This window comes from Gadus macrocephalus, chromosome 17 (assembly GCF_031168955.1).
Source record: "Gadus macrocephalus chromosome 17, ASM3116895v1".
Taxonomy (NCBI): domain Eukaryota; kingdom Metazoa; phylum Chordata; class Actinopteri; order Gadiformes; family Gadidae; genus Gadus; species Gadus macrocephalus.
This window is the reverse complement of record NC_082398.1, coordinates 10,797,631-10,812,499: the sequence shown is the minus strand read 5'-3', so window position 1 is coordinate 10,812,499 and position 14,869 is coordinate 10,797,631. Positions and strand designations below refer to the sequence as shown.

General features: G+C 42.5%; 1 protein-coding gene and 1 long non-coding RNA gene across 13 annotated transcripts in view; one reads left to right on the top strand and one right to left on the bottom strand.

Moving 5' to 3' along the window:
• The first annotated feature begins 2,987 nt into the window (after nt 1-2,987).
• LOC132475964 (uncharacterized) lies at nt 2,988-14,195 on the top strand. The gene is made up of 2 exons (XR_009530043.1): nt 2,988-3,081; nt 13,392-14,195. It is a non-coding gene; the product is annotated as an uncharacterized LOC132475964 (long non-coding RNA).
• The window catches only part of LOC132475922 (uncharacterized), a 23,837-nt gene continuing 21,758 nt past the window's right edge, over nt 12,791-14,869 (bottom strand). For 3 of the 12 annotated variants that reach the window (XR_009530021.1, XR_009530023.1, XR_009530024.1), the window contains exons 10-12: nt 14,487-14,600; nt 13,949-14,046; nt 12,792-13,083 (exon numbers count right to left, since the gene is read on the bottom strand). Coding sequence is in view for 2 of the 12 variants with exons in the window: in XM_060077317.1 (XP_059933300.1) it covers nt 13,015-13,083; nt 13,949-14,046; nt 14,487-14,600 (281 nt within the window). In the remaining 10 variants the exon portion in view is untranslated. Of the gene's footprint in view, nt 13,084-13,948; nt 14,047-14,486; nt 14,601-14,869 lie in introns of all 12 variants that reach the window. The other 9 variants (XR_009530016.1, XR_009530019.1, XR_009530017.1 and 6 more) reach the window with 5 other exon arrangements.

Here is a 14,869-nt window from a genome sequence, read left to right as displayed (position 1 = left end):
CTACAGAAAGAAACAGGATAGGATATGGATAGGACAGGATATGTTAAAGAAAAATGGTGGAAGGAATTAAACATAGAAATATCACAGGAGGATTGGTGTTCTATGTGGAAAGCACAGCACTCATCCACAAGCTCAAAGAAGTGGAGAGAATCTTGTTTTTTTGTCTCTTGTTTTCTGGCTATGCCCAAACATTCAGATATTTTGGGGGAAAATATGTCTTACTAAGATTCTGGGATATGAAGTCACGAACAATGTAAAGGTGCTTTACTTCTGTATTTTAAGGATACAGATTTGTATCTGTGCAAAATATTACTGATGATGGCCTGTAAGAAAACAATCACTAAGAACTGGTATCAACCGGACACTCCAAACCTCAAACAATGGATGGGCATAGTGAAACAGATCTATGCATTGGAAAAAATGACTTTTTGCCTAAGATCCAGAGAAGTGATGTTCTCATGTAAATAGAAGAAATGGACTACCTTCATTAACAAAATAGATGACGCTACACTATCAGGATGAGCTGTAAGCCATCAAAGTAAATGTGTATAAAACTAAACTTATACTGGTGTGCCCCCTTTCTATTGTTCATGTTATTGTAGGCCTACTTGTATTCTGTGTATGACTTCAAAAATGTAAAAATACCTAAAAAAGAAAGACACAGGTCAAGATAATGAGTGGTTTCGTCCACTCTTGCAACACTGTGTTTTTATTTTAATGTTTTTCATTTAATTTGGAATGTTGTGAAAGGCCTATGTGTTTCAAGCCTGCTACTGATTGACTGAAGAGTAAGTGGGGGAAGGTTGTGAGTTGTATTCATACCTACCTATTTATTCCTAAATGTAACTGTTATGTGTGTTTCGGGTACCAACTTGTATGCCTAGATGTGTCTTAAATGTGCTGCATTCGGACCAAACAAATGTCCCAACTCTGGGATAATACAGCATACTTTGACTTTAACGTCCACGAACAGGTAAATGTTAACAAATGTATACATTCAAAGTCAACACGTCTGTATACATTTAAAGACATAAGTCTATACACCACAAAAACTAAAGAGATCATCCTGGACTTCAGGAAAAGCAGAGCAGACCCGGCTTCCCTCTACATCAACGGTGACTGTGTAGAGAGAGTCCACACCTTCCGCTTCCTGGGCACCATGATCTCTGCTGGCCTCTCCTGGACTGCCAACACGGCGGCGGTCGTCAAGAAGGCTCAGCAGCGGCTTCACTTCCTCAGGGTGCTCAGGAGGAACAACGTGGGAGAGAAGCTGCTGGTGACCTTCTACCGCTCCACCATCGAGAGTCTTCTGACGTTCTGTATCTCAGTGTGGTTTTCACAGTGCACTGAGGCAGCGCGGAAGAAACTCCAGGGAGTGATAAACACCGCACAGAGGATCACCGGCTGCCCCCTCCCCTCCCTGAAGGACATATACATCTCCCGCTGCCTCAGCAGAGCGGAGAGAATCACAAAGGACAGCTCACACCCTGGCTTACACCTGTTCGACCTGATGCCCTCTGGCAGGCGCTATAGGTCCATCAGAACCAGGTCTTCACGGTTCAGAGACAGCTTCTTCCCTAAAGCTGTATCCACCCTGAACACATACATGCACTGACCCCCGACTGACTGACCCCCCCCCCCCCCCCACTGACCCCCAACCCCACTGACCCCCGACCGCAAGCATAGTTCTATTTCAATTGCACTGAATGCGCATGTGGTTTCTGTGGACGGTGTGGGGTGCACAACCTCCCACTGCTGTACTGTACTTTACTTTATTTTTATTTATTTATTTTACATTATTTACATTTCTATTTGGTATACTGTTGTACTTGTTATATTTATATATATTTATTTTCTCAAATGCACCAATTTGGAAAGCTTACTAAAAATGTTGTTGTACTTGACTCGTGCAATGACAATAAAAGGCTTTCTATTTCTATTTTTCTATTCATTGAACGTCATAAGTCTTGCTTAAAACACGTTTGGAATAAGCCGTGTTGCAAAGGATGAAATCACAAATCCTTTGAACTTCTTAATCTGTAAAAGAAAAGCCAGCCGACCAATAAAGGTAGCTTAGATGTCGACATTCGATGAGAATGGACGTCGCAGGCATGTTCTTCACTTCCTGTCCACTTCCTATTCTTCACCACAGAGTAACAAGTCCACTCCTCAACAGTTTACCATGAGCGACGGGCATATTGAAACCTGCCTCATGTTTAGGTTTTAGCTTTATCTAATCAACGAAACAAAACCCTGTATCGTTAGGTGGAAGATTACCTTTTTCCGTACGTTTCTCATTCTCAAACTGAGCTTCCTCAGATCAAGATAGTTTGCCCATTGACATCTACGGACAAAAACATGCACCCACGAAAGATCCACACACACACACACACACACACACACACACACAGGCCTTGTGGAGAACATCTATTACTGTATGAAAATGATTTATTCAAAATTACATACAACCATCACTCATCATCAATTACATCTAATAAGGCTTCATTGCTATTTCTCAGTTAATGTATGACTTTAAATTAGCTTATTTAAAAAAAACATGGATGGACACAGAAGAAGACAGAACGTATCAGAGTGAGATATTTACAAAACCAACAAGGGAAACAACCGATTGAGACTCCTTCATCCACTGCCCTTGCTTTCCACCACACGCTCAAAGTAGTCGAAGGACTCATACACGGGTACCTGACACTGTCCGAGACAAAGAGAGGGAGGGACAGACAAAGAGAGACAAGTTACGTCAAAAATGGTTACTTGAATTCATATAAATTTAAGCACAAGTTTAAGATCAAGTATGTATTCTCTAGGGATTTTAAAAAAACTGATAACATCTATACATATTATGCTTTACATTTATGATTGATAATAAGCTTTTCGAATTTATTTGACTATTTTCTTTGAATGGGAATTCACCCACAAGCAACACTTACAAGCAACTCAAAAGTAATTATTCCCATTGTGCAAAACACGTCATGATATGCAAGGAGAAGTTTAGTCCAACTTAGGTTGTGCTAGGGGTGTTGGAGAGTACTGCTTCATAACGCGTGTTGTGTAAAGAGCACAGTCAGCAACATCAACTCCCCTTCCACTAAAAACATGAGTTGGATGATGGGCGTATTTTTATCCACAATCTGAACAATGGAAAACACGATGATAACCATGTTCCAACTCCTCAGATTAATGTTTTTGTTTCGTACGAGGCAGTACAGTTGTATTAGTAACTAGAAAGCGTTGTGGTTCCTCTTTGAGGAACAGGTAGGGGTGATGATCTTCTTGCTGAATGAGACTGGGGACATTGGGGATCAAACCCGGTACTTTCTGTCTGGGAGTGGAACCCCCTAGCCCTCCGACAGACTCACCCACTGGGAGGACCCTTTGGACGAGCTGGTGCTGGTTCCGTCCACCTCAGAGTCTCCGTGGGGAACCTCATAGATCACCCTTGCTGTTCGGTCCAACCCTAACACACACACACACACACACACACACACACACACACACACACACACACACACACACACACACACACACACACACACACACACACACACAGTATAAAATGTTTACATGCACACAAAAATGTGTATAAAATGTTTTCGGAATTCATATAATAAGTTAAAATCTGTTAACCACCTGGCACCTTTTTAATTGTTTTTAGACGTTTTCTTATTACCAGAGTTAGTATAACAAGTTGTAGGTTCATGCTAACAGGCTGGAAGCTACTGGACTCATACCATGTTATAAAAATTTCCTCTGTTTCGATTTGAATGTTTTGTACATTCTCTCTTCCGCAGCTTCCAAAAACAGATCAGAGTGACGAGGAACGCAGCGGCCATTACTATAGCCAGTGAAACAACGACGGGGACCCGGGGCCACAGTGACACGTCTATAGTCGAGTCTTTGGTCAGACAAATAGGTTGAAAAGGGATTGACAAAATAAGCATTGAATCCATTGTCAACCAACACAAGCTTTTATCCAATGATATGTTAGGGTGCATCTTGCTCAAGGATGCCAACAGGTTAGGCTACGGACATTGGGGATCCAACCCAGTACCTTTCGGCCGGAAGTTGAACAACCGAAAACTCTAGCCTATCCTGTCATATATTACAATAGACGACTAAATTCTGGTACCGAAGTAAACAGAATGAATTTTTTGTTTGGAAAAGAATCAAAACAAGACTGAGATAAAAATGACATACTTTCTTGTGTTGTGCAGCTGTTGGGGTTCCGTCGTTCTGTGACGGTGATCCTCGTGCCTCTTCCCCTTAACTGAATAAGCATGGGCTTATTCATGGTCACCTTGCAGACGTAGCGCCCAGCGTGGTTGCGGGTGACGTTGGGAAGGGTCAGGGTGGCACAGCCACAGGTACCGTTGTTCACAGGTGACAGGGCCGAACCACAGCCCTCTCCGTCATACCTCACGGCTGTCGGTTGGTGAAGAATTTGATCCTCATTTTTCAACCAGTTCACTTTATACTTTTTGGGGTTGACGGCTGTCCAGCAACAATGGAGTGTGACGCTGTCTCCCTCGACGACCTCCAAATCTGCCGTCTGATACACCTTTATATCCTTCCCTTGAACAATTTCTGGAACAAGACAGAAGCGGAAGGACGTTGAATTATATTACTAAACAAGTGTTTCTCATCGTTTCTGTCTTATACATACCCCCATATCCTGATCATCAAGATTCAGCATAATTTTTAACAAACTGATTTGTGGGTGCAATAAAGTTACATCCAAATCGTTCCAGGTACCCGCAGGAACTGCTAAAATACCCCAGAGTGTAGGCGTACCCCTGGTTGGGAATCCCTTTTCTTAAGGTCTTCATAGCAGCGGGAGGAAGATGAGTTATGAGCGGTACTCACCCCGAGCCAGCAGCGGCCCCAGAGAGAGAAGCAACATAGTCCTCAGTGGAAACTCCATCCTCCACTTATGCACAACTCAGCAATTGTGATAGTTTTCTTACAGACATCGTACCTCCCACTTCCCCCCCCCCCCCCCCCACACACACACACACACACACACACACACACACACACACACACACACACACACACACACACACACACACACACACACACACACACACACTCTCTTTCTCTATCTAACCACAACCACCATAACAGCATTGTTCATGACAAACCAATTGAGAGGGTCAGAAGCTACAAATACCCAGGCATATAATTTGATGACCAACGCAAATTTGAGTTATGTAGCCTACTACGGTAAGGTAAAAAAAAAAAAAAACAGTGGATGTTTTTTTACATAAGCTTAACTACTTTCAGGTGGACTTTATTATTTAAGAATGTTTTTTACAAAACAGTCCTTCAGAGAGTATTGTCCTCTGGCTAAGTCTGTGTATTTGGGAACATGCGCAAAAAAGACGAAGATAAATTCTAGCGTTTGGTAAAGACAGCAAGCAAAATTATTGGATTGTCACGCCGCGTTCTGCTACGCGGTCCAACACCCCCATCTCTTGGCCACTTGACGCCACTGTACCCCATTCTTCCGTCACACCTGTGTTCAATCAGCAATCTTCACTTCCTACTTCAGCCGCGGATCTCCACACACACGCTTAGATCGGGCCGAAAAATCAAACCCGACCCTATCCGAGCCCGTGCTCATTCGAGCCCGGCCCGGTCCGGCCCAGTACATTAACTGTAATGATGAGCCCGCGACCGATTTAAACCCGACCATTTCTTAATATGTGGGCGGTTATAGCTGACGCTGTCAACAACAATTTTGAGTTGCTTGAAGTGAATCACAGAAATTAGTTAACAATTATCCAGATGAACAATGCAACAAGGACAACACGTGTAGCCTAAATGTGTGTTGTATTCGTAATAGAGTGGCGAAGTCACGCCCCTTCCGGTAGGGCTCATGGGATCTATGAGATCGAAAAATATGAATGGGTGTCAATGGAGAGAAAATAATTATTTTCTGGTCCCAGTCTTTATATGCCCTGGATTACACATATGTTGTTTGTGGATTTAAATGATAATTTTTCATGCAAAGAAAACTAAAAATGTTCGTGAAGAAGTTTGATAATTTTAGGTTTTATGTGAGGCCGCTTTGTGAACTACAGCTCTTCGCTGCTCTCGACGCATATGATATACGTCACCACACCCGCCCTTGGAAGGGACTCTCTAAATCGACGCCACTTCGACCTGGGCGGGACTTTACGTCCTACGTCACTCGCTATGGGTGTGCATGTGTGCGCATAGCCGTCACTCGCGATGGGTGTGCATGTGAGAAAGGTTTTGGCTTTAGTGTCTATGGGTTGGTAATAACGGTTCTGATGATTTTTCTGATGGAAAAGTGGTCTTTTATTTCCATAATCTTTGTTCAGTGAACGCATAAACCCGTTTGTTAGTTAGCAGTTAAACAAAATGCGATCTCTTTGTTTACAGTTACCAACGAGTCAACGACCAACTGATGATTGGGGGTTCGATTCCCTAGTGATGCAAGGTTTTTTCTTTCATTTTGGACTGCACACACATCGCGAGTGCCGGATACTCGCACAATGTACACACATCACTGTCTTTACAATTTCTAGGCAACCGAAGTTTAAAGATTGTCAAGTGGTTAACTCTTGAATCGCATGTACTAAGACCTGATGGGTAGTGGTCAGAGAACAACTCATTAACGCGGGGATAAGGGGTTCGATTCCTTAATGAAGCTAGCTTTTTTCTTTAATATTGGACTGGATGTTTGTATGCCATTTTGCGTAACTTGTAGTTTATGATGAAGAAATGTTACTGGGGTTAAGGTTAGGGTAACGCTAAGGGTAAGACACAAAGTGTTTTTGTAACACAATATTTCTTACAATAACAAAGTCCAAAGTTTTGATGACTCCAGTAGGAAACTTAAGATACCTAGAGAAATGCGTGAGTCCTCACAAAACATCAACAAGTCAGCAGTGTGGTACTGGGTGATCATTTCTGATATACAGTACTAAAGCTGAAACTATTAGCCAGGAGTGGGAAAGATGCAGACGCAGACGTGGGAAGCAATAAGACCACCAACACACAGTTGCCTGTTGCAAAATGGTTCAGAGTTTAATATAAATAGTTAGGGTTAGCTGGTATGGCGTTATCTGGTATGGCTATAGTCTAATGTTAGCTTAGTTCGTGTTGTTTCGTCATGTTAATCGCTAGTAATGGTAAGTCATTTGTAGAAATATAGCCTATCATCACAGACTGTAGGAATGTCACCCACCCTCCATCGCGTACGACACTGACGCTCGTAATCTGTAGTGCAAGGGAGTTCGTGCACAGATCCCTGAGACAAACGGCTACGCGCACACATGCAAACCCATAGCGAGTGACGTAGGACGTAAAGTCCCGCCCAGGTCGAAGTGGCGTCGATTTAGAGAGTCCCCCCTTGGAAGGGACTCCAGAGAATGGGGACTCTCTAAATCGACGCCACTTCGACCTGGGCGGGACTTTACGTCCTACGTCACTCGCTATGGGTGTGCATGTGTGCGCGTAGCCGTTTGTCTCAGGGATCTGTGCACGAACTCCCTTGCACTACAGGATTACGAGCGTCAGTGTCGTACGCGATGGAGGGTGGGTGACATTCCTACAGTCTGTGATGATAGGCTATATTTCTACAAATGACATGACGAAACAACACGAACTAAGCTAACATTAGAGTAGCCATACCAGATAACGCCATACCAGCTAACCCTAACTATTTATATTAAACTCTGAACCACTTTGCAACAGGCAACTGTGTGTTGGTGTGTCTTATTGCTTCCCACGTCTGCGTCTGCATCTTTCCCACTCCTGGCTTATAGTTTCAGCTTTTGTAGGCCTACTGTATATCAGAAATGATCACCCTGTACCACACTGCTGACTTGTTGATGTTTTGTGAGCACTCAGGCATTTCTCTAGGTATCTTAAGTTTCCTACTGGAGTCATCAAAACTTTGAACTTTGTTATTGTAAGAAATATTGTGTTGCAAAAACACTTTGTGTCTTACCCTTACCGTTACCCTAACATTAACCCCAGTAACATTTCTTCATCATAAACTACAAGTTACGCAAAATGGCATACAAACATCCAGTCCAATATGAAAGAAAAAAGCTAGCTTCATTAAGGAATCGAACCCCTTCTCCCCGCGTCAATGAGTTGTTCTCTGACCACTAACCCATCAGGTCTTAGTTCAAGAGTTAACCACTTGACAATCTTCAAACTTCGGTTGCCTAGAAATTGTAAAGACAGTGATGTGTGTACATTGTGCGAGTATCCTTCACTCGCGATGTGTGTGCAGTCCAAAATGAAAGAAAAAAACTTGCATCACTAGGGAATCGAACCCCCAATCATCAGTCTTTAAACGTTGGTCGTTGGTAACTGTAAACAAAGAGATCGCATTTTGTTTAACTGCTAACTAACAAACGGGTTTATGCGTTCCCTGAACAAAGATTATGGAAATAAAAGACCACTTTTCCATCAGAAAAATCATCAGAACCGTTATTACCAACCCATAGACACTAAAAGCCAAAACCTTTCTCACATGCACACCCATCGCGAGTGACTGCTACGCGCACACATGCACACCCATAGCGAGTGACGTAGGACGTAAAGTCCCGCCCAGGTCGAAGTGGCGTCGATTTAGAGCAGGGGTGTCAAACGTACGGCCCACGGGCCGGATCAGGCCCGCAAACGGGTTTAATTCGGCCCGCGAGATGATTTTGTGAAGTACAGTATTGTAAAAAAATATATATATATATAATTTTTGTTTTGTTTTTTTTTGTACATTGAACTACTGGACAATTGTGTGTAATTGGAAGTCGCTTTGGAATGTAACGTAAAATGATCTGCTTCTGAATGTGTCCACTAGAAGTCGCAATAGCAATTATGTTAAGCAAGCAAACTTTATACCGGGGCTGAGCAGGGAACAAGTATAAACAGGTAGTGCAGCTAGCCCGGAGCTACCTTGTCGTTCTGCCTTACACTTTCAACATTTTGCGCTTTGGCACTCTCATTGCCCCAAAATGTCTCTGTCAAAAAGACGAAAAGTGGACACAGAGTGCAGAGTTTTCCAAGAAAAATGGTCATCGTCCTTTTTATTCACGGAAGTAAATGGGAAACCTGTGTTTGGTGTGCTCACAGCATGTTTAATTTTACATAATTATGCCATATTTTTACCGGTCCGGCCCACTTGAGAATAGATTATCCTCCATGTGGCCCCTGAGCTAAAATGAGTTTGACACCCCTGATTTAGAGAGTCCCCCCTTGGAACTCGGTACAGAGATGGCAATCTCTCTGCCCCACTTCACCGCTTTTTCCAAGGGGAGGATAAAAGCATCGAAAGAGGTGAAAACCATTATAAGTCGGGGCACGTGCAGAGTTTCAGTTATGCCGATGGGAAGATTGTCGGTCTTCTCCACGCCAGTCGCAGGGAGCGTGACGTCACATACGAGCCGTGTAGTCTTTCTCGTTGTGTTTTCTCTACAGCCTTTATCTGAACAATTGCACAATAAACGGTCGAACTCTTTGCATGAAAAATTATCATTTAAATCCACAAACAACATATGTGTAATCCAGGGCATATAAAGACCGGGACCAGAAAATAATTATTTTCTCTCCATTGACACCCATTCATATTTTTCGATCTCATAGGTCCCATGAGCCCTACCGGAAGAGGCGTGACTTCGCCACTCTATTGGATCGTAGCGTACATCCAAATGAAGAGACTTACAAGGCTCGGTGTTACGCTTGCCAGTGGAGGAAAACTGCGCATGACACGTTGCCTTTTGCAATTTCGTAGTTTCTGCAACTTTGTATACATTAAGAATATTATCTACCTATATAGAATATTTCGTCTGATTAATAGACAATTTTGCCCGTACCAATTAAGCTAATAGTGATTAAAAAAATAATAAAATTTTAAAAAAGCTTGATCACGCCCGGTCCGATCCGACCCGAGGATAGTGGCGGGAAATATTGGACCGACCCGGCCCGCGGGTCGGATCGGTTCGGTTCGGGCTCGGGTGCGGGCAGAAAATCTAAACTCTAACTCCAAGTGAGGTAAAGGGACATTTTTGTTTGTTTGCTCCTGTGAGTGAAGCGGCCGTTCTGTTTTTGGCCTCCACTTACCCCAGCGGCGACACAGGCCTGCAACGTGGGGATAAATAGTTTGTGCCGGCATAAGACTTCTTTTGCTTTATGCATTCTTTTTCCACATTGAATATTATTCAATGTGTGACTTGGTTTACCTGTGGGTTGATTGAAACTATGATTTAATTGATGTTTAACCGGTAATACAAAGAAACTATCTTTCATAGTAACAAGGATGTGGGTGTTTTTATTGTAATTACCATGTCGGTAGGCTAATTCCCCTTCATTAGGGGCTAGTTTAAAAGGGGTATAGTTATAAAATACTCTACGAGACACTACAATACAAATAACATAAAATCGTGTAGATTACAACACAGAGTGTGTGGTTGGTTAATTGAATTGAATTTAGGAGCGTCCCAGTGAACTGTTTAGTTAATTAGAAGGTCATGCCCATAGCCATGGCCTAGGGCGCTACATCTATCTAACCGCAACCATACATAAACGTACAGGTAAACGTTAACAAATACATACATTCAAAGCCAAAACGTCTGTATCCATTTAAAGTCACTGTACGTTTGTACGTTGAACAACATAAGTCGTGCGTAAAACACGTTTCGAATAAGCAATCAGGCATGAGAGTTAAATCTATCCTCTTCTCATTCTCACGTCTTGGACGTGTTGCAAAGGATGCAAGGACACATTATTTTAACTTCTGAACCTTTTAAAGAAATTCTGGTCGACCAACAAAGGTAGCCTAGACTAGAGGACAACGGATGTCCCAGATATGTTCTGCACTTCCTGTCCGTGTCCTAGTTTCTGCTTAGAGCCTCTTCTTCACCACACAGAGAAACACGCCCACTTCTCAACAGTTTACCATTAGCGACGGGCATAGTGAAACCTGCCTCATGTTTAGCTTTTAGCTTTACCTAGTCTCGCAAAGCCAGACCAAACTACAGCAAGTAGAATGAATAAGCTTTACCTAATCAACCAATCAACACCCTGAATCGTTTTTTCCACATGTTTCGCATTCTCACACTACGCTTCCTCAGATTAAGATAGTTAACTCATGGCCATCCACAGAGAAAAACATGCATTCGGGAAAGATCTAGACACACACACACACACACACACACACACACACACACACACACACACACACACACACACACACACACACACACACACACACACACACACACACACACACACACACACACACACACACACACAATCTCTTTCTCTATCTGACCACAACCACACTAATATCATTTTTAATGACAAACCAATTGAGAGGGTTAGAAGCTGCAACCACCTAGGCATTGAAATTGATGACCAACTCAAAATTGAGATAAGTACTACATCTGAGGCATAAAAAAGAATTACAACAGTGGATGTTTTTTTACATAAGCTTAACTGGTACTTTCAGGTGGACTGTTATTTTAGAATTCTTTTACAAAACGGTCCTTCAGAGCGTTTTGTCCTCTGGCTTAGCTTAGTCTGTGTATGCGGGATCATGCTCAAAAAGACCAAGATAAATTGTTTTGTTTGGTAAAGACGGCGAGCAAAATGATTGGATTTAGTCAGAGGTCAGTCACTCATCTATGGTCAGATCTTATTGTGAATAAAGCTGAGCAGATACCCTACCCGCCCGTTGGTTTCAACACAGCAATTGCGGCAGCAGTAGGCTGCTACAAAGGTCTATTACAACCAAAAGGTTTAGCATGTCATCTGTCCGCTCAGCCATTCGATTTTTTAATGAAAGACACAGGTCAAGATAATGAATTGTTTCGTCCACTCTTGCAACACTGTGTTTTTATTTTGATGTTTTTAATTTAATTTGCAAAGTTGTTTAAGGCCTATGCGTTTCAAGCCTGCTACTGATTGACTGAAGTGTAAGTGGGGGAAGGTTGTGATTTGTATTCATACCTACTTTATTCCTAAATGTTATTGTTATGTGTGTGGGGGGTACCATCTTGTATGCTTAGATGTGTCTTAAATGTGATGCATTTTGACCAAACAAATGTCCCAACTCTGGGATAATAAAGTATACTTGGACTTTGACGTACACATACAGGTAAATGTAAACAAATATATACATTCAAAGTCAACATGTTTGTATACATTTAAAGTCATAAGCGTCTACATTGAATGTCATGAGTCTTGCTTAAAACACGTTTGGAATAAGCAAGCAGACATGTGAGTCAAATGTAACCACTTCTTATCACTTCTTGGACGTGTTGCAAAGGATGCAAGCACAAATCATTTGAACTGGTTTAAAGAAAAGCCAGGCGACCACCAAAGGTAGCTCTGATGTCGACATTCGATGAGAATGTACGTCGCAGACATGTTCTTCACTTCCTGCCCATGAACTACTTAGTACTTCCTGCATAGAGCCTCTTCGTCACCACACAGAGATACACGCCCATTACTCAAAAGTTTACCATTAGCGACGGACAGAGTGAAACCTGCCTCATGTTTGGGTTTTAGCTTCATCAAATCAACCAATAAACGCCCTGCATTGCTATGTGGAAGATTACTTTTTCCCCAAACGTTACGCATTCTCACACTGCGCTCCCTTTGACGAAGATAGTTTGCTCATCAACAGCTACGAATAAAAACATGCATTCGCAAAAGTTCTACACACACACACACACACACACACAGGCCTTGTGGAAATAAAGGCCAGACCACATTGCGGTCTACTCTTCCATAGCTGAGGTATCAGAGAACATGATTTACTATATTAAAATAGTTTATTCACAATGAGATACACTCATCATCATTTACATCTAATAGGGCTTCATTGCTATTTCACAGTTAATGTATGACTTTCAATTAGCTTATTTAAAAACAACTTGGATGGAAACAGAAGATGACAGAACGTATCAGAGATATTTACAAAACCAACAAGGGAAACAACCGATTGAGACTCCTTCATCCACTGCCCTTGCTTTCCACCACACACTCAAAGTAGTCGAAGGACTCGTACACTGGTACCTGACACTGTCAGAGACAAAGAGAGGGAGAGACAGAGAGAAAGAGAGACGGATTATGTAATGTTCATATGCATAAAACACAAAGTTTAAGTACTACTAGGTGATCTCTGGGGATTTAAACAAACATAACATATATCCTTATTATGCTTGACGTTTATGATTGATAATAAGCTTTCAGAATTTATTTCATTTTCTTTTAATGGGAATTCACCCACAAATAACACTTGGTCAAAAGTAATTTTCCCATTGTGTTAAATGCGTCATGATACGCAAGGAGAAGTTTAGTCCAAGTTAGGTTGTTTTAGGGGTGTAAAGAGCACAGTCAGCAACTCCCCTTCCACTAAAAATTTGAGTTGGACGATTCTTATCCAGAATCTGACCAATGGAGAACGCAAATCCTGCTCCAATGATGTCAATGTTCCATCTCCTCAGAATATTGTTTTTCATTGCGTACGAGGCAGTACTGTTATATGAGTAACTGGCGAGCGTTTTGGTTCCTCTATCAGGAACAGATAGGGGGGATGATCTTCTTACTGAATGGGGGTGGGCTTAGCTCAGGAGGTAGAGCAGCTGTCTTGTAACCAAAAGGTTGCTAGTCCGATCACCAGCTCCTCCTTGCTGAGTGTTGATGTGTCCCTGAGCAAGACACAGTTAACCATAACTGCTCCAGATGAGCTGGCTGTCGCCTTGCGTGGTTGACTCTGCCGTCGGTGTTTCAACCGATGTTAGTCGCTTTGGATAAAAGCGTCTGCTAAATGCCCTAAATGTAAATGTCAATGAATGAGGCCTACAGGTTAGACTGGGGACATTGGGGATCAAACCCGGTACTTTCTGGCTGGGAGTGGAACCCCCTAGCCCTCCGACAGACTCACCCACTGGGAGGACCCTTTGGACGAGCTGGTGCTGGTTCCGTCCACCTCAGAGTCCTCGTGGGGAACCTCATAGATCACCCTTGCTGCTCGGTCCAACCCTAACACACACACACACACACACACACACACACACACACACACACACACACACACACACACACACACACACACACACACACACACACACACACACACACACACACACACAAATCCAGTACCACACAAACACATACAGCACAAACAGAAATGGACCAGTTAGGAATTCAAACACATCCAAACGGATAAAGATTCACAAAATACACAGAAAAATATTTCCATGCATATAAAAAAATACTATAAAAGGTTTTTTGATTCATGCTAATAAGCTGTAATCCCTTTAGTACTTAGAATGTTTTAAATTCGTTTTCAGACATTTCCTTATGTGTTTATCAGGGTTAGTCTCAAAAGATGCGAGTTCATGGGAACAGGCTGAAAGCTACAGGACTCATAGCATGATGTAAAATGTCCGGTCTTTCGATTCTAACAATTAGTTTTGTACCTTGTCTCTTCCGCAGCTTCCACAGACATAACAGAGTGACAAAGAACACGGCGGCCATTACTATTCCCAGCGAAACGATGACGGGGAATTGCATTGCAGCGTGTTCAGCGGAATCTTTGGTCAGACAAAGGGGTTGAAAAGGGATTGAGAATATTAGCATTTAGTACATAGTCATCAAACAGAAGCTTTTATCCAACGATAATTACAGTAAATTCAGATACATGCCAATATGGAGCAGGAAAAGATAAAGGGCATCAAGCTCAAGGATACCCACAAGTTAGGTAATGGACATTGGGGATCAAACCCAGAAACGTTCGGAAGGGAGCTGAATAACCTGAACCCCTTGCCTATCCTCTCTGATATTACAATGGACCATTAAACTC